General features: G+C 40.1%; 1 protein-coding gene across 1 annotated transcript in view; it reads right to left on the bottom strand.

The window, feature by feature from the left end:
• RYR3 (ryanodine receptor 3) overlaps positions 1–27,573 on the bottom strand; it is an 869,465-nt gene that overhangs the window by 327,013 nt on the left and 514,879 nt on the right. Inside the window, exons 37-45 of the mRNA XM_073552155.1 lie at positions 27,009–27,209; positions 26,823–26,925; positions 23,107–23,244; positions 18,464–18,737; positions 16,920–17,034; positions 16,689–16,821; positions 11,943–12,046; positions 9,108–9,243; positions 662–842 (exon numbers count right to left, since the gene is read on the bottom strand). Coding sequence (XP_073408256.1) covers positions 662–842; positions 9,108–9,243; positions 11,943–12,046; positions 16,689–16,821; positions 16,920–17,034; positions 18,464–18,737; positions 23,107–23,244; positions 26,823–26,925; positions 27,009–27,209 — 1,385 coding nt within the window. The remainder of the gene's footprint in view (positions 1–661; positions 843–9,107; positions 9,244–11,942; positions 12,047–16,688; positions 16,822–16,919; positions 17,035–18,463; positions 18,738–23,106; positions 23,245–26,822; positions 26,926–27,008; positions 27,210–27,573) is intronic.

Genomic DNA, 27,573 nt, shown 5'->3' with positions numbered 1-27,573 from the left:
CCAGCGAAACGTGCGGTGGAAACATACTCTTGGTGTGAGGTCTGTATCCTATTTGATATGTCTTTCATGTATACTGCTGCAATAATAATATGCTCAGAGTGCATTATTTAGCCTTATGTGCTGATCCTATACTCATGGATTCACTGCTTACTTACTCGATGGTTATTAAGACACATATAGGACTCAGAAAATTTCTGGTTGATTCTATGGCAGCATCTAGGTTTCCTACAAGAGCTATGCAATTTATGTATCTATAATTGGACAGATTTGTATACATGATATATTGAATACTCATGGATAAATATTATACCTCTCATGGTTGATGTATTTACTGTTTAATTTTGCGTGGATACATTCCTCTTTCATTCACCATATCATGTTTTTAGCATCACTTAAAATAGAGATTAATATTTATATTTTCAGTGGATTTGGAAATGTATCTTTTTGGAGGCTGTTGTGTTTGATTTCTGATGCATTGCCATATAATATTGATGATATTTGCTACAATTTTTTTGATTAATTCTATTCATAATAAAGCAAAAACAGTCAAATTTACACTTATCTATTAATCCACTAAAGATACATGTGTTTACTATAGCTATTATAGCAATCTTGAACAGTATCTCTTGCCTTTTAGAATATGGGTTTAATATATACTTACACTTCCCTCTGATACCCCTGAGAAGGAAGGTCCAGAGCTGGGTTCTCAGAGATGTTAATAGCCTCTTGCATTGCCGCCAGCAAACCATTTCCCCCCTCGCCTCTCAGGGAAGGTCCAAAACACTCAGGGCGTCGGATAAGAAGCTTCACCACCACACTGGCGTTCTCTTCAACGCTTTCACCTGGAAAACAAAGGAAATGAAAGGCAGCTCTTAGTTACCTGCCTAAAGTCTCTAGGGATACAACATCAGAAGCACATTAAACCGCAGGCTCATATCCCTGTGGATAAGGCCTTCAGACGCCAGAATAATTGGAAGGCGGATATGAAGAGCAGTATACCATAGGGCTATGCACAGCAGGTTCAATGAATAGTGAACAACACAATTATAAATATATAAAGCATAGAGGTAATGTCATAAATTTCATTACAAAGATGAAAAATGCAACCTCTACTACATGCAGCATATGTGCCTCACATTCGTCTAAACTGAGGTTCCCACCGTAGATTCGTTTAATCTCTTCATTGAAACATTTTTACTAATAGCATTAGCGGGTTAGTTCCTTTTTAGAAAACCTTTCCGTATGTGCACTGTACATTGTAAAAAAAACAAAAACTAGCAAACTGTACTTTGCTTACCGCTGCCTCAGTCAGTTGTTTGGCTGCAGTGGTCATGTTCACATAGCTGCAGCCAATCAATGAGCTCAGCGGCACGAGATGCTGAGCTCAGTGATTAGCTGCAGCGATACTGACATAACATCAACACTGTAGCCAAAAATTGGAGACTGGGGCAATGATGTAGACACTGTTAATGTTACACACCAGTCCCTGTTCTAGGGCATTGCTCCATCTGCCCCAGTCTGTACAACTTTCTGGTACTCCACGTCGGGCTTTGTAGGTGGCCGGATGTGCTTCCATGTGATGAATTGCCTGGGCCTATTTAAGGGCTTCTAAGACACACACACAGGTTTTGTATTGAATCTGTGACTGACTTGCAGTTTGTGTGTGCACAGCAACCTGGCTGCAGGCTGCCTCCTGAAGACCATCAGTTTCCAGTGTTTCTTTCTACTTGTCTGTGGCTTCTAGTAACTCTGGAGTTCTTACAGCTACAGTTGTGGCCAAAAGCATTGACACCCCTGCAATTTTGTCAGATAATACTCAGTTTCATCCTGAAAATGATTGCAAACACAAATTCTTTGGTATTATTATCTTCATTTAATTTGTCTTAAATGAAAAAACAGAAAAAGAATTGTCCTAAAGCCAAATTGGATATAATTCCACACCAAACATAAAAAAGAGGGTGGACAAAAGTATTGGCACTGTTTGAAAAATCATGTGATGCTTCTCTAATTTGTGTAATTAACAGCACCTGTAACTGACCTGTGGCACCTAACAGGTGTTGGCAATAACTAAATCACACTTGTAGCCAGTTGACATGGATTAAAGTTGACTCAACCTCTGTCCTGTGTCCTTGTGTGTACCACATTGAGCATGGAGAAAAGAAAGAAGACCAAAGAACTGTCTGAGGACTTGAGAAACCAAATTGTGAGGAAGCATGAGCAATCTCAAGGCTACAAGTCCATCTCCAAAGATCTGAATGTTCCTGTGTCTACCGTGCGCAGTGTCATCAAGAAGTTTAAAGCCCATGGCACTGTGGCTAACCTCCATAGATGTGGACGGAAAAGAAAAATTGACAAGAGATTTCAACGCAAGATTGTGCGGATGTTGTTTAAAGAACCTCGACTAACATCCAAACAAGTTCAAGCTGCCCTGCAGTCCGTGGGTACAACAGTGTCAACCCGTACTATCCGTCGGCATCTGAATGAAAAGGGACTGTATGGTAGGAGACCCAGGAAGACCCCACTTCTTACCCCGAGACATACAAAAGCCAGGCTGGAGTTTGCCAAAACTTACCTGAAAAAGCCTAAAACGTTTTGGAAGAATGTTCTCTGGTCAGATGAGACAAAAGTAGAGCTTTTTGGGCAAAGGCATCAACATAGAGTTTACAGGACAAAAAAAGAGGCATTCAAAGAAAAAAACACGTCCCTAAAGTCAGAAATGGCAGGGGTTCCCTGATGTTTTGGGGTTGCTTTGCTGCCTCTGGCACTGGACTGCTTGACCGTGTGCATGGCATTATGAAGTCTGAAGACTACCAACAAATTTTGCAGCATAATGTAGGGCCCAGTGTGAGAAAGCTGGGTCTCCCTCAGAGGTCATGGGTCTTCCAGCAGGACAATGACCCAAAACAACAAATATGAACCTAGCACTCAACTTAAAGGTATTTGTAAGGCGGTTAATTGTAGTACACGAAAAAAGACGTTTCGGTCAATGTGACCTTCTTCAGTTACGTGTGGTATATAGATTGTGTAGAGCTTATAGGCATCTATTAGAAAGGACGATGGTGCTTTAGGCATTGAGGAGAATGATCTCTCTAAGGTAATGAGCTTGTCAGTATATAGGAGAGGGGCAAACGTGCCTCAAGATGCGGTGGACATGCGGTGGTGTGTTTTTTCATTTAAGACAAATTATACGAAGATAATAATACCAAAGAATTTGTGTTTGCAATAATTTTCAGGAAGAAACTGAGTATTAGCTGACAAAATTGCAGGGGTGTCAATATTTTTGGCCACAACTGTACCTGTCCTCTGGTCTCCTGGATCTTGTCTCTGTGTCCGCCTGCAGTTATTAGGATGTCTTTCTGCCAGTGAGCAGTTTCCTTGGTTCCTGACTTTCCTGTCACCCTGAAGTGTTCTCTGCTACTTGCCTGTAGTTTCCCGCACCCCACCTGCTTGCCTGCGGTTTCCTGCACTACATGCGTGCAGTCTCCTGACATCCTTCGCAGGTTCCCTGCACTCCACCTGTCTACCTATGGCTTTTCAGTCCCTCTACTCATCAACCTGCAGCATCGATGCCTATGGCCCATGAGCCCGCCCAGACGTTAGGCTTACAGATCCAGTGAGCACCTTGAATTTCTCATAGCAAAATACCAAAGATGTTTCCTAGGGTAACGGACATATTTGGGAGGGGCCCTTTAAAGGGGGAGGGGGTAATGTTACACACATGTTTATGGTCTAGAGCTCTGCTCCAGTTGCCCTGTTCCAATGAACTTTCTGGTGCTCCAAGTTGAGCTTTGCAGGTGGCCAGCCCTGCTTCCATGTGATAAACTGCCTGAGCCTATTTATAAGCACAAACTGAGCTTCTAATACACACACATGGACTTTGGTATTGAATCTGTGACTGACTTGCAGTTTGTGTGTGCACATCAGCCTGGCTGCAGGATGTCTACAGTAGACCAGCAGCTACTAGCACCTCCTCCTATTTGTCTGCGTCTTGTAGTGACTCTGGAGTTCTGTCGACTACCTGTCCTGAGGTCTTCTGACATCTTCTGTGTGTACACCTGCGTTTTTCAAGATGTCTTCCTTGGGTGATGATTTTCCCACTACTACAGAGTGTTATCTGATACGTTCCTGTGGTTTCCAGCAATCCACCTGCTTGCCTGCGTTTTCCATTACTACCTGCCTTTGGTTTCCTGATGTCTTCTGCCTGCCTGTGGTTCCCTGCACTCCACCTGCTTGCCTGTGAGGTTTCCTGCACTACATTCTTGTGGTCTGCTGATGTCCTCCGCCTACCTGAGGTTCCCTTCACTCCACCTGCTTGCCCGCGGTTTCCTGCAGTCCACCTGTCTACCTAAGGCTTTCTAGTCCCGCTACTCACCAACCTGCTGCACAGACACCCATGGCCCATGTGCCCACCTGGACCTTAGACTTAGATCTGGTGAGATCCCTGAATTTCTCATAACATAACAGACAACAGATCCAACAATGCAAACGAGCTGAAGGCTACTATCAAAGCAACCTGGGCTTTCATAACTCCTCAGCAGTGCCACGGGCTGATCACCTCCATGCCACGCCACATTGATGCAGTAATTGATGCAAAAGGAGCCCCGACCAAGTATTGAGTGCATTTACTGTACATTTCAGTGGGCCAACATTTCGGATTTTAAAATAATTTCTCTATCTGGTGTTATAAAGTATTCTAATTTACTGAGATAATGACTCTTGGGTTTTCATTGGCTGTAATCATCAACATTAACAGAAACACTTGAAATAGATCACTCTGTTTGTAATGACTCTATATAAGATTAGTTTCACTTTCTGTATTGAAGAACTGAAATACATTAACTTTTTGATGATATTCTAATTTTGTGAGAAGCACTTGGACATCTCACACCAATTGCTTTAAAAGAGATTTAAGGAGTTATCTAAAGTATCTACAAAAAATAAAGAAAAGAAAAATCAATAGCTTAAAATGTACAGAAAATTTCAATGATCTTTAAGAACGCATTAGGTTGTATACATAGTTATATTTTGATTGTTCCCTGTTCAAAATGACCAATTAATGGTCTCAGCACACACTCATAATTAAGTAATTGACATTATTTGGTGAATGTCACCTCTGAATACATTAACATCTCTTTTTTGCTGTTTCAATACAAGCCTTTCTCTAACTAAATCAATTATTACTAGTAGTTATTCTCCATATTTTGTCATATAAAGGCCAGCTGGGCTTTTGTGTTTCACTCTGATGCCTGTCTGAAAGGTGAATGGGGAATATTTAACCGGCAAGAACTCATTGTTGCGATAACCATCAGACGTGTTTAAAGATCCAGTTATGATATTTCTTTTTTGCAATGAAGATTTTGAAGCTAAGCAAAATAATGATAATAGTGTAGTGAATACTAAGAAGAAATAACGGTTTATAATATATTTTCATTTAACACTTTTAGCATAGGTCATTTTCTATGGGTAAACCGAGAAAAAGAAATCCTTAGGAAAATGAATTGTTGCAAAATATATCCAAACTGAAGCAGGAAAGCCTTATTGGCTATAATTGGACCTGGTTTCTGTTATCTGTTCCTTTTTGAATAGAATAAAAAGCTCTGCTTACTGCGCTTTTTGTTCCATTAAAAATGCAGGCTCAAAACTGATGGACCTCATTATGATCAGTCATTCTTACTCATCTTTTTCAGTTTGGATCCATTTTGTCATAGATCCAGTTTCCTAATTAGTGTTGTTTCGCTGTTCCAGCCAGCTTCGCAGCAGCGCTTGCAAGCTCTATGGCAAAGCACTTACAAGCACTGCACTCCTTGATTAGGACACCGGCCAACGCTGACAGACTGACGGTAATCTATGAAGCGAGCAATATACTATAGAATTAAAATGCACTCCCTTCTTCTCTGGTTTAATGGTTTATAACTGATATTGCAATGTTTTAGACTATTTGATGCTTTGCTTTTTTTTGTTAAAAATGAAATCAATTTTTCAATAAAGATTACAATTATAAGAAAAGGAACTCGCTTCTTGAGAGCAAAAAAATTTTTTATCAGGTAGTAAATTACAGTTACCTAGGTAACGAGTAGGAAACCATAGAATTTAAGATCTGTCCATAATTGACAACTATTGTTAATTAAAGATAAAATGCAAAGTTGCTAGTTTTATATTTGTGGGGTTGATGTCACCTTTGTATTGTCCGGTGACATCAAGCCCACGGCTTCGTAATGGAGAAGCGTCTATAAGACACCTATCCATTACTAATCCTATAGTTATATGGTAAATAAAGACACAGCCAGAATAAAGTCTTTTAATTGAAATAATCACACAGACTCCTTTAATAAATCTTAATTAAACCATACTTACTGCTATTCCTATTACTCCACCAATGCCCTTGTCTCCTGAAAGAGAATTAAAATAAAAAAGCAACAATATTCTTACCTGTCCACCAAAAAGATATACATATTGTCCCACGACGAGTCCAGCTCTGCTACATCTGGATGTCTTTGGCTGAACGGTGACATTATACCACCACTCAGCCTGACATCCAGAACACAACGAAGCTTGAAGATGATCACTGGAGATAGCTTGGTCCCCGGCGGTCACATGCACGGCAGTTGTCGTGATCAGCTGATCGTTAGAACTTGGCTAGTGAAAAGAGATAACCCCGTCCCCGGCGGTCATGTGCACTGCAGTTCTTGCGATCACCTGATCGATCGCGAGAACTGCAGTGTAGGTATACTTCTGGCTGAAACAAGGTACGCTATTATGTAAATTAGTACACATGCATAGTAAGCTGCATTTCCGCACTTAATATGCATGTGACTAAGAAGATAATGCGGTTTTACTGCATCTAATGAAAGTGTATGGGTAATTTACGCAGTGGAGATTGAGCGTCTCCGCTACATAAATTGACATGCTGCAGTCTGGAAAGATGTGCCGCATGTGTGTCTCTGCAAGGAAGCCGGAGGTGTCTCAGCACGCATAATGGGCATGGGATCTCTTGAAATCCCATCCACTATGCTGTGACATCTGGCCGCTGCAGGTTGGATGCTGCGGATGTACGCAGCATCCAACCTGCAGTGTTTACTGACCATGGGAACATACCCTTATGCTTATCTCTGATTATATTATTTATACTTGTTCTATGGTCAATTAAAAAAAATGATTGAACATAAAATGTATACTATGGTGCAAGATAAAATGGCATCAGATCATTTTGATGGCGAACTGTATCTCGATATTGAGACCAGTTGTTTATGGAGTCTTAGGGGTAATGCTCAATACATAGCTGGAGCAAGAGAAGGTATTGCACAGGGCACCAGCCACAGTAAGGAAGGGTTAACATCAATTTAAGGCGTTAAATTACCAATTATTATTACAAGGGATGGAAAGCCGCTCATATGATGAGAAGTTGGAAAAGTCGGGCTTGTTTAGCTTAGAAAAAAGATGGCTAAGAGGAGATCTAATTTACATGTATAAATATATGTGTGATCAGTACAAAGTGAATAATAAAGTAACTTGGCACTCAACTGAATGATCCTTTGTAAATGAAGTTTTTATTTGTATGCAGTCCTGGAAGACGTTTCGGCCTCCAATCAGCCTTCGTCAGTCTACTATAACAAGTGTGATATAAATACAGAAACATGAAGTCATAACAGGTCCTCATGATGAATATAAAGATACCAAACATACATTATCCAGCCAATATCTGTCATATAATACAAATTGCAGAACAATACAAATAAAAAATTTCTATTACCAGACATAATGTATCCATGTGTTAGGAGAACCAAGTGGAGGTGAAGATGAGTTGAGTAATTGGTGAAACAAAAGGACCTACCTGACTGCTGTCACGGTATAATGACTAATTATAAGTCCATGGAAAAAAAATTTTTATGTGGATTCCTATAATAAGGTAAACACGTTATACCTTATTATAGGAATCCACATAAAAATTTTTTTTTCAAGGACTTATAATTAGTCATTATACCGTGACAGCAGTCAGGTAGGTCCTTTTGTTTCACCAATTACTCAACTCATCTTCACCTTCCCTTGGTTCTCCTAACACATGGTTACATTATGTCTGGTAATAGAAATTTTTTATTTGTATTGTTCTGCAATTTGTATTATATGACAGATATTGGCTGGATAATGTATGTTTGGTATCTTTATATTCATCATGAGGACCTGTTATGACTTCATGTTTCTGTATTTATATCACACTTGTTATAGGAGACTGACGAAGGCTGATTGTAGGCCGAAACGTCTTCGAGGACTGCATACAAATAAAAACTTAATTTATAAAGGATCATTCAGTTGAGTGCCAAGTTACTTTATTATTCACTTGGGTCTGGGTAACCTACTTGTGCACCTTGTGGTAGTGCCACGCTATACTTGATCAGTACAAAGGACTTACACATGATTAATTGCCTAAGTTCTGCGTCACCAACGAGATCGCTTGTCGGCGTCAAACATAGCGATGCGCGCTCGCCAGCGGGACATCGACGATGAAAAAATAGCCCAGGACATTCGAGCACGATCAGCGATATCCAGTGGGAGGCCGGTCGCTGCTGCGTGTCACATGTAGCGAAATCGCTGGCGAGATCGCTGTTGCATCACAAAACCTGTGACGTTTCAGCGATCTCGTTAACGATCTCGCTATGTGAGACGGGGGCTTTACAGATTGTTTTGTGCACTTAGATTGCTATCATTATTGACAGCACATGCTCTTTCTACACATGATGATATTCTGCCAAGAATGATGATTTTTAAGTGTACTCATAACTAATTTCACTCTAGGATCGTGTCTTCCACATTCATCGGATGACTGACAGCCTGTTTACACTGCCAGATTATCTGAAAATGTGCGTTGGCTTAACGACTGTTCACAATAATTGTAAATCCCAGTTTAGTGCTTATCTACAGTTTGCTCAGTCATTATTTATAAATTGTAGCTTGAGGTGCTAGGTTGTGCTCTTTTTTACTAAGATTTTTCATTTTAATTGTATTATTTTTTCTGCTGTTGATTAGTGCATTTCTTGTAACACATTTCCAAACTTTTTTTTTTTTTTGCAATCAAAATTCCTATTAGCTATGCCCTGAAAAATTATACTTACAGTTCACAAACACTGCAAAACGCAAGAATGACAGGTAGCGCTCGCCCTCTATTGGATTCCATCCAATATCTGGATATCCTTTGGATATTAACATTGGACAACTCTGTAGCCCACAACCTGCCAAGTATGTCACCACCTGTGGAAAAGCAGACAAGTCTCTGAAGTGACAATCCAGCAAGTTAGAAGAGCAGCCCTGAGAGGACACTACTTGAATGACAGCAACACTCTCTAGTTGTTTGCTGTCTAAATGGTTTTCCTTTGTTCGCATGTCTGGATCAACTTAAGCTGCTGACAGGTTTAAAAATGAGAGCGCTTCTTAACTTAGTGGAGGCTTTAGAGGGAAGCGTGTTCAGATGTCTGATAGACCTGTCAGAAACCAACCAACAGTGCGCCATCCTTCAATCCCAGAGGCTTCATGTTTCAAAATATTTGCTGATTTTGTATGGCAGAGCTGCAGCCGGTCTGTAGACATTTATACTTAAAGGTTTCCCGTATTACATACTTCATTCTTAAAGATGGTACAATAATAATGATGGCATATCCTTAGGTGTAAGTCATCAATACCAGATCGGTAGATGTGCGAAACTCAGCACCCACGCCGATCAGCTGTTCTGGGTGTAAGGGGTGGCTGAACGTGCTTAGTTGTGGAGCGGAAATGCACAACTCCGTCTACTGTATAGTGGCCACAGCATGGAACTGCACGTATACCCGGGTTCATTTGGGTTCACATCCCCACCAATCTGCTATTGATCTCATATTGATGACCTATTCTAAAGGCAGGTGCAGACGACAGTGTGTTCTCTCATGAAGCGGGTCTATTATGCAAATCACAATCTGGTCAAACACTGATCAGACTTTGATCAGAGTGGGATGATAGTGTGATCCAATTCTCTTGGATGAGGAGAAGATGGAGAAAAAAAAGTCTAAATCTTCTCCTTTCTGTCAGTCTGTTGAAATCGGAAGGCACTCACATGACATCCAAGTGCAGTCTGTCAGCTTCCATGGACTTATTGACTTGGATCAAACTCAGGCATGCAGCAATTTTTTCCACGGATCGTCTTGGTCCAAGGAAAAAATCTGACAAGTGCATGGCCCCACAGACTAAAGCCGGGGTCACATTGGGTTTTGGCAGTCCGTGTAACGCAGTCCGTTAACGCTGCCATTGACCCCCATAATCGGGCATATCGCGATTAATGCCATAAAGTGGCATGTGATCGCGATGTGCCGTCATTCAGGGACGGAGCCTCGGACGCGGGCTGTAGCATCTGAGGCTCCGTCACCACTAGCGCAGATGAATCATCTGTGCTAGCAGGTATAGCATAACACTAATGCGTTATGCTATACCGTTTAACCAGCCCATCAACGCTATGCGTTGAACGGGCTGGTTAAACGCAATGTGAACCTAGCCTAAGGGCTCATACTCACTTACGAGAGACTCGCATGATTCTTGTGCGAGTCTCTCGCATGAAAACCTGGTACTGCTGCCGGCACTTGGACCGGAGCATGCGGCTACATGTATTTCTATGCAGCTGCACGGTGCGGTCCGAGTGCCGGCGACAGTGCCAGGTTTTCATGCGAGAGACTTGCACAAGAATCGTGCGAGTCTCTCGCAAGGGAATATGAGTCCTAACATTGGCAGTGCAACCTAATGTTTTGTCAGAGCATACTCAGACTGTAAATACAGCCAAGTACACAGACCATCAATATAAAAGTACCAGACAATCCCTTTAATCACTATATATATTAGTAGCTGAAGGACAGCATACTGGCTTAGTGGTTAGCAGTGTTGCCTTGCAAACCTAGATTCAAAATCTAAAAAGGGCAACATCTGCATGGAATGCCTGTGTTTGCTTGGGGATTCATTTGGAGGAGTCTACTTTCCTTTGCTACTCCATGAACATAATAATAATAATAATAATAATAATAATATAATAATACATAATAACATACTACAGAGTGATGACGACATTTCTACAGCACTGCAGAATATGTTGCCTCTATACAACAGAAATCAAGAATTTTACAACTTTCTAATATATGTTGTAATAAATGTCAATATATTTCTGTTTTTCAGTGCAGGTCATAAGGACTGATAGAGATAACTAGATTGTGAGCCCCAATGGGGACAGTGCCGATCAGGTTTGTAAAGCGCTGTGGAATTAACAGCGCTGTATAAATGAGTAAAATAAATAAATAACTGAACGCTGAAACCACTTTTTTTTTTGTTGTGATTTTATTTTAAAAATTGTGTCAAAAAGTGTGTATGCAATCTTATGGACTGTCATTTCTGGACGTAATAAGAGATATGCAAATCACTATCATATTTTATTTTTCTAACCAACTATTTCATCTATTTCAGACACAACTCCCCTATATGCAGTGTCGGACTGGGGTGCCAAAGGCACACTAGTAACATTGAATTTGGGGGCCCACTTTTCATCTGCATACAAATATTACACTACTCTCATTCACAAATGTACCTATATCTCTATATAATAATAAGCTGGGCAGTTTGGTTAATGAATGATGAGATTCTTTTTTTCTGTACAAAGTGAATCAAGTGAATTATGCAATGTACTGCCCATACAGTGGGGTTGGGAGCCCAGATCTGCACAGGGGCCCACCGGGGGATTCCCCTGTTACCCTATGGGCCAGTCCGAGCCTGCCTATATGTATAACTTACTAAAAGGAGATCACTCCCTTTGTATGTGCTATCTGCATTTCACTATTAAGTGATCTGTTATTAGGATGTGTGCAATTTTCACTTATCTGGGCTATTATGCTTTCTGACAGAATAATGGCTCATCAATTCTGCAATCCTTCACACATAATTACCTTCTCCAGATCTGGTTCTTGCAAAGCCAAAGCAAGTTCGTTGTTATCCATCACAGATGCAGCAGCGACATCTAGAGGTGTAGATCCTCTCATAGAGGGAGACGCTGTAAAGAGAAATTAATTATTATCCATGCACCAATGGAAAATACACACAAAAAGTAGTAAGGTTTCTAATTTTTACATAAATAAAAATTGAAACCCTACTACAACGACTAAACAGTATAAAAAGAACAAAAACAAAAATACAAAAAAAAACCTTTAATCCCCATAACATACCATAAGGACACAGTCAATTGTAAGACTTCAGGTGGCATTTGTTTATGGATTTTCTAATTTATGCATAACTGCATTATGTGATCCATAACTTGTCAGTAACTTTAGGGAACATATAACTTATTGATTAATAACTATAACTTTTTGGTAGATAGAAAAATACACTATTTTCCAATTGTAGAAATATATACCAGAAAACTGGCGTCAAAGGTTTTGAAAAGTTGCAAAATTTTGTGCACGTAACTTTGTGACTTTTAGCGTTTATGGTTTGTAGCAGCTCCACTAAAATGGGCAAAGTTGAGGAGTCAGGGAGGGGCTGAGTATGGTTATGCCCAGCCATAAAATTCAGGAAAAATTACGCCGTCTTTTATGCCAGAAATGCTACTCCGATCCATGTCAGAGTCACAAAGGATATTATACCTATTCCCTCTGAATCAAGCTTATAAACTTCCCAGCTAGGCTTTACTCAGGGCTGACTCCAACTACTCAAGATGTCATACTGAAGAAGTGGTTCTTATAGATACACAACTCACAAAAAATTAGGGATTTCAGGCGAAATATCAGGATGAATCTAAAATGCATTTAACCTTTTTAGAACTTAATGTGACTTTCTCTAAATGTTGGAATACACATGTCCATTTATTCAATGTTTCAGCACTTTTTGTACAACTTGCTGTTCTCTATGAAGGAGCTTAATGGCAAAATGCACAACAGGTGTTTGATCCATGAATCTGCCAATAAATCTCAGGGGTCAGTTAGAACTGGTAAACACTACTTCACATCATGTTGTTCACATTTTGACATCATGAGATAAAGATAACACCTAAACACTTGATCAACACTACCTCGCCATTATGAGGCTGACCGTCACCCACCATAAACCAATTGCATGTAATTTGCATGTGCTGTTCTGTTTCAATAGTAATGTACATGGCCATTGAGGACATTGCTGCCTGCTGACCACCGGCCACAGGAGGCTACTGTTTCTCCTGTAACTACTCTATGACTCTGGTGGAACCTTGTGTGCAGAAAATTTATTGGCAGAGACTTACGCTATGTTAAATGGACTCTGTTCTGCTGGTTTGAACTTAATTTTGGACAGAACCAGATGGAACCCCAAGCTGGGGAGCAATTAGCAGGAAGTGCATCATAGGAGAGAAAAGGTGAGAGCTGGAAGAAGGAGGACATGTTGCATCTCCATCTAGTGCCATCCACAGACCTGTGTGTTGTCCCAGAGGAACAAAAACCACACCAGGTCGCAGAGGATACCATCAAGCTCCAGTTTCACTGGCAGGGGAGAAGATTGAGGTGACGACATCCACAGGAAGGAGCGGAGCTGAAATTCATGGTATTTGATATAAGCGACTCACCCGGAGGGCCCTCCAGCAAGTCAGCTGTGGTACCACGCATCGGATAGAGACTCGCCATCCCTTGGCCACGCAGCTGTCATCCGGGTAGACATTCTCTGCAGCGGCAGGTAAATTATAGTATCATAATAAACCTTTCTGGGCCTACTGATTGATGCAGTACAGTGGTGCCGGTCGGTCCTGAATAGGTGTTTGTGAATTATCTTGTGTCATTGTGTTGATTACCGGAAGCACACTCTGAGTTTAACAGAAATAGTTCATTTGACAAATTTGGTGTTTACTGCTTTCCTTGTCCACGGCTTTGCTGTATCCTGAGGAACCCTCTCCAGTCCACAGCTTACAGTGTCAGGTTGCAACAGAGATACAGAAAGAGTCACAGAAAGGCAGATAAGTTGATGTCCTTTGACCACATCACACACTGATGACCGCTTCATTGTGAACCAGATGATGCATGCCACACAACTACAGGCACATTTAAGGGAGGTGAGAGGCACCCAAGTGTCACATCAGACAACATCATCGTCTTACATGGGCCAGGAAGCATCTATTCAGGATGAGGTACCAGTGGGCCTTAGTGCTGTTCACTGATAAAAGTCAATTCACGCTCAGCAGAAATTATGACAGACAACGACGTGTTATAGATGTTAAGAAGATTGCTATGCATCAGTCACTGTTGTCACCTGACGAGCCTTTGGTGATGGTGATGGTGGTGTTACAGTGCGGGCAGGTGTGTCTAGTCAATATAGACTGCCCTACACTTTGTGAATGGTACAGCGACAAGCCCCTACTACTTGAATAACATCATTAATCCAGTCATTGTGCCTCTGCACAAACAACACAGCCCTAATTTTGGCCTCATGGATGAGAATGCTCCAGCTCATTGTGGATGCAACATTAGGGAGCGGCTGCTGGAGATTTGGGTACCTCAAATATAGTGGCCTGCACTTTCTCCAGACCTGAATCCCACAGAAAACTTATGTGACATGCTGGCTGCCCTTCCAGAAGAGTGGGATACCATGCCTTAGAAGACAATAACTTGAATTGTGAACAACACGAAATATGTCATTGTCAAGCTGTAATTGATGCTCAAAGTCACATGACAAGTTAGTGAGATGTTGACATTTTTTGTTGGGGTGTACCCACCACTGTTGTTGGCTGCTGTTTCAATTAATTGTTTGAGATGAGGAAATCATTATTGCATGTTTCTACTTAAATGCCATACTTTCAAGATAAAATATCATTGTTGTGGGAGGTTTTTACATTTTCCATAAATTTCGCCAGAAAGTCAAATATCCCTAACTTTTTCTGAGTAGTATATGTCTAATATCTGTACTGTATATCTGGGACCTTTACAGAAAAGGTATATTGGATCTGTATTTCAGACCATTCTGTATTGTGCTTGTTGGTAAAGAATGTGGCAGTGGGTGAGACTCATAGGACCAATCTAGGAAACTGATTGATAGGGTTCGTAGCCAACTATCCAACTGGCTTCCTCAAACATAACTGAATACATTGATGGATTGAATATTAGCTTGTAAATGGGAGCACATCATTAGACACAAGCTTCTAAGGCCTCATTCAGATGTCTGCGATTTTTCTAGTACATGAAAAAAAAACAGATGGTTCTTCATCAGTGTTTTTGATCAGATTTTTATCAGTGTGTGGTTCGTGTGATGGTCTTTCCTGTCCATGTGTCATCAGTGTTTCATCAGTGGATACCACTGCAGCCTTGCAGCGCTGGAGTCCTGAGTTCAAATCCCACCAAGAACAACATCTGCAAGGAGTTTGTATGTTCTCCCCGCGTTTGCGTGGGTTTCCTCCGGGTACTCCGGTTTCCTCCCACATTCCAAAGACATACTGATAAGGAATTTAGATTGTGAGCCCCATCGTGGCAGCGATGATAATGTGTGCTGCGGAATATGTTAGCGCTATATAAAAATAAAGATTATTATTATTATTATGAAAAAAAAATTAAATTGTAAAGCTTTTCCTAGTCACTACAGTGTTAAAAAAGTACAGTACACATATAGCAATGTGTGCTGTCCATGATTTTTCAATGACCTACAGTCTTTTATGGGCAATTTAGGTCTTAGACTCGGATCAAAAACACAGATGTGTCTCCTTGACATTTTTGTAGACATATGGTCTGCAGAAAAACACAGACATGCGAATTATATCAAAACACTTTAATGAGTATGTGTTCTATCCCTGTAAATCTCAAATAGAACATGTACATCTGAGTTAGGCCTAAATCTTAGAAAAAATGTAGGGTTGATACTCCTGGGTTCCTATCTAGTCATCTGCAAAGAACCTCATTCACTTTTCTTGCAAATCTGAGTTGAACTCTCTGAAGTTGATGATTACCTATGGGTTAGATTATTGCATAAACAGATTGGATAAGCAAAATTATGTACCGTACTTGAGCTCGACTTACTGCTATCTGTGGGTTTATAATTAATATCTAGATATGTTTCCTATAGTCCCCTGGAGTTTGGGACTGCCTATTTGCTTTGTAATAAAGCAGCTCACACTATAAGCAGATAAGGCCTGTTTCACACATCAGTTTTTTTGGTCAGTCAAAATCCGCTAAAATGGCGGATAGCGGATCCGTTCCTGTACTGACCACAACGTTTGGCACCGGATCGTTATTTTAACGGATCCGTCGAAGGAAGAATTTTAAAGGAACCGCAGCCTGGGGAAGAAGAGAGAGAGAATTTTTCAGGCGCCAGAACAGAGTTTAGGGTTAAATTTGCGGCTGAGGGAAGTCTTTCGGGCATGCGCAGTGAGAAATGTGGATCCGGCCGCCCGAAAAACGTTGCATGGTCCGTCCGGGCATGTCGGCAGACGTCAAAATTTTGGCGGATCCGCAAAAAAACGGATACAACGGATGGCCATCCATCAAGATCCGCCGGTAATGCAACTCAATGGGACAAAAAACGGATCCGCCAAGCAAAATGGTGGATCCATTTTTTTGGCAAAACGGCAGATTTTGACTGATGGAAAATACGAATGTGTGAAACGGGCCTAAGCGATTTCACCAATTTCCTGTAGTTTCACACATTCAAATGAAATAACTCCAAGCATTTGATTTTCTGCAAATACTAACCTAGACCAACACTGCTGTTTTCCAACAAGTAGCCGAGATGCTCAAACATGGCTTTTTGATTTTGTCGACTAATTCTGCAGAAATAGCAAAGGAATCTACAGCAACTTGCCACCATCTTTGGGAAAGCAATCTGCTGTAATGATATAGAAAACAAAAATATTTAATTTGTTTCATCAGGTTTTCAGACATCTTAGAAATTGTGTACACACACACACACAATGACCGACGTACCTGAGATTTGTCTCCTCCCAGTACATTGACCATGACTTCCATAACAGTTTCATGCATCCCTAAAACTCGCATCAGGTTTGGATGCTGATAGAAAACTTTGTTGTTCATGATATCACTAAAAGGAATGGAAATGCTTAGAACATACAATCAGAGCCCTTACATCGTTATCAAAATCGGGAAATGAAGTTTGCACTATGGAGAGCTTTATGCAAAAACTTTTTTTTACTATTTATTAAGGATGTTTTTTGTGTTAATCAACAGTATAAAAATGCTGTTATGATTCATTTTAATATGCGTTTATAATTGCTGAAGCTCTTTTTTTTACTGATACGGAGCTTCCTATTAATAACATAACCCACTGGGAAACACGCATACCGGCAGGGAAACATGCATACAGGCAGGCAACAGTAGAGGAAACATAAAAGCTTATGCCTAATATAATGAACTAAGTAATTAAATGGTATGCAGAGAGCTCCTTCTAGTGGCAGCTGCAGATGGGATGTATGTCATCTTTTAAAGTGAATCAATCAATGGGATCAACCCTCCTAAGCCGTCTATATGGGTATACAGGTCATAAAAGGTTGAATAAAAGGATACCTTGATATTGGAAATTCAATGTCTTCTTAGAAATAAATCCACAGTTTTCTTAATGTGAAAATGAGTTGAGCTCCTGAGAATCTGCCTCAAAATATTATTTTAAATGAAAGGAGGCATTACCATTCAGAGACCTGCAGATCAGGAGAACAGCCTGTCAGTCATCACATGTCTCACATTGGTAATGGCCCTTCTCATTTATAATAAGCCCATGAGGCAGATTCTCAGGAAGATCTTTGTTCGGCCCATAGATCTTAAAAGCTCATTTACATAATAAGAAATAAAACATGGATTTCTCTGAAATAAGACCTCGGATGGCAGATATCAAGGTAGCATTTTATTCAACTTTCTATGACCAGTCTGCTCATATAGACGGCTTAGAAGGGCTGGTCCTATTGACTAGTTCCCTTTAAAGAGGTATTGTCAAGTTTAGAAGTTATCCTCTATCCTTTGGATAGGGAATAATATACTGATTACTGGGTGTCTGAGTATTGGGACCCATACTAAGCCTGAGAATCCCTGCATTAAAGGCGAGGTGGTTGATCATGAGCACTGCCACTCCATTTATTCTTAATTGAACAGCTGGAGAGATAAGAGCGCTGCGCTTGGTTGATCTTCATCACTTCCATAAGAAGTAATGGATTGACCACTGCTCCATTCCCATGATACTCTTAAGAGCCCCAGTTTTCAGAATTGGCGGGGCCCCAGTGGTCGGATTCCCAGTGATTGAGAAGTTACAGTATTACATATCTCATGGATGAGGGTAGATTCCAAAATTGAGAATACCCCATTAAATTTACGTCAGGAAATATCAACATTTTTATAAGAAAAATTAAACTCTAACTAAAAAGATTTACTCAGAAATTAAGTAGCACAGCAATTTGTCTAGAAGTTCACGTAGAGTTATGATGATAAAACATGGATAACTTTTATAATTGCAAAACGCTTACCCCAAGCCATCAATCATAAGCATCTCCTCTTCCTTGCCCATTCTCACACTTAACAGAGAGCGAATCTGTCCCAGAGATGCCAGCAGATTAATAGTATCTTCCACAGAGGCCGCACTGATTGTATAGGTTTTCCTCATGGCCTGCAACAACTCCCCAATGCTATCATACTGCCTGCGGAGGAGGCTGAACATTATACGCACAAGCTCGGGATCTTGAATGTGGTCCTCCTGAGCCCACCGCACCATAGTTTGTGAGATGAGCTCTTTAAGTGTGGCTGGATAGAAGTAAACAAAACCAAACATTAATATATTATGTGACAGGTCCCGAAGTTTATCCAGACTCCTGTAATGTTATTTAGCAACACATTCCCTGGTTCTGGTGACTGTCCTGACAAAATTAGGACTGATGGCAAATTTGATTTTACCCCGGATTTTTTCATTTAATGCAAAACCACGACTTGGGAACCATATAGTACTGTATTGTATTGTCATTGTATTGTTGCTCTTTCACTGCTTTGCAATTGGGTTTGCATTTTAGAAGTTTGTCCTCTTACTCTCCCTGTCTGCCTCCCCTGCTCTGATGTCAGTATCTCCTGCCCCTTCTTTCTCCTTCCCCCAGTCATTATTTTTCATCCAACTGGCTAGCATCATATCTATACAGTTCTGGTTCAGAATAATCTTTTTACCTACATTTTCATATGAGCCTCTGCAAGTCAAGTTAAGCTATCGGATGATATCACTAAAAATATCTGTACATAAAAAAATCCAAAGAAACGGTGTCTCAAGAGCCCTACACTCCCAGCCTAGTTATGAAGTCAGAATATGTGAAATTAATTTTCTCAAATATATATTTGTTTTTGGATCATTTTTTATTGATTCCAGTAATAAACTGCAGAAATGTATGATACATTCCTTTTAGAAAATTCAAAGTAAAATAAATGTAAACACAGTAATATAATGTAAAATGCCAATGTAAAAGTAATAAATGTAAGTAGAGTGAATTTACGGTAAAAATTATATTGTGGCACTGTGGTATAGCCAGAAAAATCAATGTAATTACTTTTAGGCCCCAAAAAATAAAAAAAATTCTGGGAGTGATGCCTTTATTGGCTAACCCCCCCCCCCTCCAAAATTACATTTGCAAGCTACCTCTCCATTTAAGGAAACCAGGATGGATGAACACAGAACTTAAGCACATGCTAAAAAGGAAGCAAAAAATGTTTATAAAATGGAAAGAAGGAGGCATATCTAAAGAAGAATATAATGCTGTCTGCAGAACCTGCAAGGCACAAATCAGATTAGCTAAAGCTGAAAATGAATTGAGGCTTGCAAGAGATGTCAAAAGCAATAATAAAGGATTTTGGGGATATGTCAAAAGTAAAAGAAAAGTCAAAGATGCTATAGGATTTTTACAGGATGAAAATGATGAAATGGTAAGACAGGATGTTGAGAAGGCTGAACTTTTAAATTCCTATTTTGCATCTGTTTTCTCTCAGAAAGGAAATGTAACATCAACTGTTATTCACTGTCCTATTAAGGGAATAGAAGAATCCAGGATATCTATAAACAGAAAGATAGTGAGGAAACACTTAGCTAACCTAAATGTATTCAAGTCTCCAGGTCCAGATGAATTACACCCCAGAGTACTGAAGGAGATAGCAGAAGAAATTTTTGAACCCCTCTCCATAATCTTTGAAAATTCTTGGAGAACAGGAGAAGTGCCAGAAGACTGGAGAAGAGCAAATGTTGTTCCTATCTTCAAAAAGGGGAAGAAGGTGGACCCAGGCAACTATAGGCCGGTGAGTCTGACTTCTATACCAGGAAAGATCTTTGAACAAATTATTAAACAACATGTATGTCAATACCTGGATAAGAATGAAGTGATTAAACAGAGTCAGCATGGGTTTGTAACTAATAAGTCATGTCAGACTAATTTAATTTCGTTCTATGATGGTATTACTGATTGGGTGGATCAAGGAAATGCTGTAGATATAGTATATCTTGACTTCAGCAAAGCATTTGACAAAGTCTCTCATACAATCCTTATTGAAAAAATGACTAAGTATGGAATGGACAAGGCAACTGTTAGGTGGATTCATAACTGGCTTAGTGATCGGACCCAAAGAGTGGTCGTAAATGGCTGCACATCCAGTTGGAAGAATGTCTCAAGTGGGGTACCACAGGGCTCTGTCCTGGGCCCTGTATTGTTCAACATCTTTATCAACGATTTAGATGAAGGAATTGAGGGTAAACTGATTAAATTTGCTGATGACACAAAGCTAGGAGGGATAGCTAATACTAGAGAAGAGAGAGAGAGGATTCAAAAAGATTTAAATAAACTGGAGAAGTGGGCAGCAACTAACAGAATGGTTTTTAACAGGGAGAAATGCAAAGTACTACATCTGGGCAATAAAAATGAAAAAAGCATATATAGAATGGGAGGAATAGGGCTAAGTGACAGCACATGTGAAAAAGACTTGGGTATACTAATAGATCACAGACTGAATATGAGTCAACAGTGTGATGCAGCAGCAAAAAAGGCAAATGCAATTCTAGGATGTATTAACAGAAGCATACAGTCTAGATCACGTGAAGTAATTATTTCCCTCTACTCCTCTTTGGTCAGACCTCATCTGGAATATTGTGTCCAATTTTGGGCACCACATTTTAAAAAAGACATCAACAAACTGGAGCAAGTTCAGAAAAGAGCGACCAGAATGGTGACCGGTCTGCAAACCCTGTCTTATGAGGAAAGGTTGCAGGATTTGGGAATGTTTAGTTTGCAAAAGAGAAGACTGAGAGGAGACTTAATAGCTGTCTACAAATATCTAAAGGGCTGTCACATTGTAGAAGGATCAACTTTATTCTCATTTGCACAAGGAAAGACTAGAAGCAATGGGATGAAGCTGAATGGGAGGAGACACAGATTAGATATTAGAAAAAACTTTTTGACAGTTAGAGTGATCAATGAGTGGAACAGGCTGCCACGAGAAGTGGTGAGTTCTCCTTCAATGGAAGTCTTCAAACAAAGGCTGGACAGACATCTAACTGGGATGATTTAGCGAATCCTGCTTTGAGCAGGGGGTTGGACCAGATGGCCCAGGAGGTCCCTTCCAACTCTACGATTCTATGATTCTATGATTCTATGATTCTCCATTTGTAATGAAAACCTCAATTTGGATTACCTTGGCTTATTCTTTAGGAAGCATCACACCATCTTTCCCATGCAAAATTGTCTAGTTGTAACATCTCTTATTACTCATTTGTAAACCTGCTTGATAATTGAGCCCCTGTGTTCTGAAAGCTTGCAAATATAATTTTTCTGGTTAGCCAATAAAGGTATCACTCCTATAATACTTTTTTTAGACATAAAAGTATTTACATCGATTTTTGAAAATCTGTAATTTCCTATTATGATATTTCGCTTTTATATACAGTTGATCTGCACATTACACCTTCCCGATGGTGGTCCCCACCGGGAGATACACTTCCCCCTGAGAACTCTACATGCTGCATTTGATGTATTAGTGTAATTGTACCCTGAGCATAGACAAAGCTGATTGCCACTAGATGTCACTCTCTACCTTGTCACGATACTGGGGAAACGAGATTGTGGTTGGTTGTCTACTGGAGAATACTTACTCAGAAATAACAAAAATATAAAGCAAGTGGATTTTTGGGAGAAGATGGGCGAGTGAAGAGTCAGACTGCAGAAATGGATTTTAGAAGTACTAGATGTAGTAGACTAACAAATATGAACACTTCTCATATTTAATGTAGCTATTTTGTAGATGAGATCTCATAAAATAAAAGTTCTCCTTTCCACATGTAGAGGAGAAAGATGGCAATAATCAGCTGTCAAGCAATAGGATAATATTATAGTGCATATCTGGAAATCACTGCAGGTGACAAGTTCAAAGAAAGTTGTCTGGTTAAAAAGGGTATTTGGACCGCAGACAACTTTTCCATATGTCCATCACGCTAAAAATTTGATATGGTGATAGTATAGATTTACGACTGCTTACAGAAACTGCAGCAGTATCAATGTCCAGTAGCATTTTGCTTACACCAGCATAACTTCTTCAGGAAGACATGACTATGAGCATGTGAATTATGTGGCCCCACATATGTGTGGTGCGCCCAAGGAATCCAATCATCTCAGTGTGCAGATGCTTCAGGGGTACTGACAGGTGGTACCAACCCCTCCTCAGCTATAAACAAGTAGTTATTTTTTCTCACTGAATGTCTAACGTTATTGAAATCTGATGCCTCTGACCGTGCTTAAAATTAGTCCTGGTAGCTGACTCCTCACCATGATCTGGAGAGGTCTGTGTTGGGGAAAGCTTTCTGTCAATCAAATAAGGTCCGATCATTTTAATTTCAGTTTACCATCAGATATTAGCAGAGATTGTAAAGGATTAACTTGCTGCATCAGATGTCTTCTAAACCTGCCGCATCCAGGGACATAGCGTCAATAATCTCCGGTATTAGGAAATGCTATGTGAAGGGGCTTACAGCGCTCTCATCACCTTCCATCTTATTAAGTCTATCTGGTTACAAAGTAATATATTATCATACCTGTCATATTTTTTGCACTTTCTTTTTGTGTCATCGATTCTACTATCAAATGCATTTACTACTTACTAGGAGATTTCTCCTCCTCCTCTGCTGGATCCTGCTCCTCCGTCTTTGGCCTCCCTTTGATTTTGTACACCAGTGATCGAAGACGACCTGTCCATGATGTATCTTCTTCCTCCTCCTCTTCTTCTTCAAGTGGAATTCCTTTATTTAAATAGTTGAATATTAAAAATTCAACATATAAAACTTTAAAAGCTGTAATTTTTTTTTCTCTGTTATTCACTTTTTCATGATACATGGGGCTTTATTTTTATGATTTGCTTTCAGACTATAGCAATAAGTAGCATCAACATAATTTCATGAACTGCATACATGTGGGCATCCTTAAGTGAAATGTACACAATGGTCATGAAGGTAGGGATGGGGAAAAAAGGCACAAAAACATATCTGCTTCCTCTATGGCGACCCATAGGGAAAGCAGAGAAAACGGCCAGCTTCCCTTTTTTTTTCTGAAGCTGTATGACTACCGTTCAACTGCAGACTCTGAATAGTCCAGAGGAACATTTCATAGGGTTTGTCCACTACTTGGACAACCCCTTCTGAATTCCCACGTTTACCACCAGTAAAATTCTAACACTTACACTCACCTCCACTGCCAGGCAGCACTGTTCCAGTGATGTCGGCACTGGACCTCCTGGGGATTGCATGACATTGTTATGTCATGTGATCCCAGTGGCCATTCAGTGCTGATTTTACTCTCCACTCCTTCAGACATAATTGCCAACCAGAGGAAGTAAGAGCAGCTGCTACTGCCCTTTCATGCTCTTCGGATGTCGCGATTCGTCCATAGGAGGAAGCACTGAATGGCTGCAGGGATTGTGTGACAAAGTAATACGATCCCCTGGAGAGCCAATGCCAACACTGCTGGAACGGTGCTGCCCGGCAGCGGAAGTGGGTCTTTATTATTTTTACTGGAGGGAAGCAGAGGGTTTCAGAAGGGGTTTTCCGAGTAATGGACAACTCCTTTAAAACATTTGCTAGAATAGATTTTCCTATGTTATAGTTAGCATATACCACACATAGTATGAGTTCACATGTTCAGTAAACATTCACTTGAAATGGATCCACTAAAAATAAAAAAAAAAATTGGATCAGTTTCTAACCAATAGAAAAACTGATCTACTTTAAATGTGATGAATTCACATTAGCTTCAATGATTTACCAAACAGAGCCAGATGGAATCAGTTTTTTTAGTGGGACAAAAAATTTGTGTCTGCACAACTTTTTTTTATCCGATTGAAGTTCACATGTCCAGTAATCATCTGTTTTAAAATGGATCTATTAAGCAAAAAACAGTTAACTTCAAAAAGGAAGAAAAGTATAGGGCATTATAACCCTCCGTCAGGTGCAATAGATCTGACAGGCACACAGTAATTAGTCTCACTTCTCTCTCCTTGCCCACTTATCAGAAAACCCCACCCCTCCTAGTTATCTCCTGACTCTACAGGCTCTGTGAAACCTGATATCACAGTGACTCAGCAGACCTTCTAGTGAGCAGATATCAACACTTTGGCTTCTCAGGCACATTGCGCCTGATTTCAACACAAATTGAAAGGTTAGTATTTTCTTTTTTTATTCATCACGATTGTGTATTTAGCTTGTTTTATGAAGGATTAATGCTAAGTTAGTGTACATAAGTACTGTTTTCTTAGACAAAAGGAGGGTGGCTTCTAAAGCACATTGCGCCCTAACACATACTCTTTCTCTCTTGCTTCAGATTTTCTGCTGCAATGGCCAGAAAACAGTATGATTCATCTAAACCCCTTCATTTAGAAGAAATGAAGATTTTTTTGTTAGAAGATGATGAGGAAGAACCAGCAGTAACTGAGGATTTAGAGGAATCTAGTGACATTTCATCTGAAGATGAGGTAGCAGAATGTAACACTGATTCTGGAACAGAGCAGGATGGTGATGACACTGATACAGAGGAAACAGACACAGATCTAGCTTATTATTTGGGCAAAGATAAAAATACAAAGGACGTCCCAAGGACGTTCCAGAACAAACACCGACTCTACCACCTTCTAAAAGACGCAGTTGTACTACCTGCTCATTTGTATCTGGTTTCAGAAGGCTTTCTAAATATGACTGCAAAATATGTAAAGAATCAATCTGCCTTTCCCATGCAACTTTCGTCTGCCAGCCTTGCTTTTCTAAGTGTACCTGTGCTGCTTCTGCTGCAATTGAAACCACTGAAGATGAGTAGAAAATAATTAAGTAACATCTAAGTGCAATATCCTTTAGGTTTTTTTCCATAATTTTATATTTAAGCAATAGTTAAGTAAAGATAACTGGAGCCTATTTGGCGGTACTACCGAAAAGTGGTACTTTTAGTTTTAATAAGTTTATGGTTAATAAATGGTTTTTTTGCATCTGATTTGGTGTAATCTCTTTTAATACATTCCTATAGGTGGTTTTCTGACCTGTGCTTGTCAGGCACATTGCGCATGAACTGAGGAGAATCTATATTGCGCCTGACGGAGGGTTAATGGATCCATAGACATCAATGTTAATTTAGAAACATATGGCTGATGGAGAGAGATCAGTAAAGCTCCCACCCAGTGTGCATTTATAACCTATCCAATTACTGTACTTTAGTGGGATAACCTCTTTAAGGACCTTGCAATTTTGCATTCAGGGCCAAGGGAATTATTTTATTTTGTGCCTGCAGGCTGACAGCGATTTTTCTTCCAGCACTGGAGTGGTGCTTTAAATGTAAGTCCCCTGCCTCTGGTCATGTACTCATCCTCTGACATCTCCACCACTTTTTGGAGCCGCTCTGGACCTGCGGCGTCATCATGTGAGCGCAGCTTCTGACTGGCTGGAAGTCAAAAGCTACATCACAAGCTCTCAATGCAAGTCTATGAGAGCCAGAACAAGACTCTGATAGACTTGTATTGAAAAGTGACCTCCACGCCACTCCGTGAAACACTGGAGCTGTTGGCAGGCCACTTTTAGCTGGGGATTGACAGAAGCAATGCTGTAAACGATGAAGGCTGCGGCATGTGAGTAGGAGACAGGGGAAATACATTTAACGCTCCACTCCAGCAGTTCAATAAAATAAAAAAAAACTCTGGAGTGGTGCTTTAAAGCCTTGAATTTTTTTTATTTTTACAGTAGACCTTCTGCCATTCTTGCTGTTACTCTGGAATTGTAGTGGTTAATCAAAACCACACTAAAAATCTTAATCACAGTGTCTGCTTGATCTATAACATACAGGTTTTGCTACTTTGCTAGAGGGGAAGTAAAAAAACAAAACAAATGCCTGTCACAGAAATTGTTTGTATCCACCATGAAATAACAATGCTGGAGAATCGTTATTTAGCACTGGGTGTCACCCTTTTCTTTGTCTATAGGGCACGTCCTCTATTGATTGCTCAGTGTCAGGCTAGATAATCGACATACTTCTGAAACAAATAAAATGGTTAAGTTTAATTGATAATTTCCTAATATTAATCTCAAACTGTGGCCTAACCCTTAAAGATTGGTAAAAATGAACCAACCGAAGTGAAACATTTCAGTGTACAAAGATGTCTAGCGCCGGAAAAACTGAACTGGTGCAAAATCTAGTTTTATGAAACCTATTGTCTTGTCAAGTGCGGGTTGTAAGCCAAACCACATAGCTTCAATCCTGGTACCAAGTTTTAAGAATGATGTAATACGTGCACAACAGTATCAGAAGCAGTCTACAGCTACGGATCCATATATATATAGATCATTACCACAGTGCATTAGAAGATCCTCGTGGAATTCATACAGTTCATCCCGTATATCTTCAGGACAAGGGCTATCTTCATGTAGTTGGAAATTGAGAAGCATGTTAATCTGAAAATAGGAAAAAATATAGTGATTTTTTTCTGATATTATAGTGAAGAGAAAAAAAAAACCTCTTTTGTCCATAATATTACCTGTTCCTGTGGAGGAGAGCGGAACTCCCTTGTCTTCTTGGCCGTTAGGGCAGCGGACATGTTTAATGCCTGCATCAGTTCATTGTAACGAAACTTCTGATTGTACTGGAGCTTTGACACAAAGTTATCGGAGAAGGAAACGATGGACTCCACGCGATGCTTCAGCTCACAATCACAGAAGTAATGAAGTAGCTCACACATCTAAAAAAAAATTTGCAAGCAAAAGTAACTCAATGCCACATTATGTGGTCCATATGACCTTCTTATTGAATTCCTTTACATAGGATTGAAGCATTTCTAGATCTACATTCGAGATGCTTAATATAATTTTTTTTATGAATTGTACCACCAAACTAAAGTGTAAAGGGAAGGATAAATGGCTGGTGGACTGAGGTCCAAATACTGCCTGGGGATGCTGATGCAGCAGATCTGCAGTTATAGATGCATTGGAACAAGGCAGTGTCTTCTCCAATGAATCGTTGATGGCAGGCAGAGATTGTAAAAATGCCGCTACAGATATCACTTTGCGCATGGAACGGTGCTAAGCCATGAGCGCAGGACCACC

The sequence above is a fragment of the Dendrobates tinctorius genome, unplaced genomic scaffold (assembly GCF_039654945.1).
Source record: "Dendrobates tinctorius isolate UK_male_01 unplaced genomic scaffold, ASM3965494v1 ptg000186l, whole genome shotgun sequence".
NCBI classification, from domain to species: domain Eukaryota; kingdom Metazoa; phylum Chordata; class Amphibia; order Anura; family Dendrobatidae; genus Dendrobates; species Dendrobates tinctorius.
This window is presented reverse-complemented; position numbering and strand designations above follow the sequence as displayed.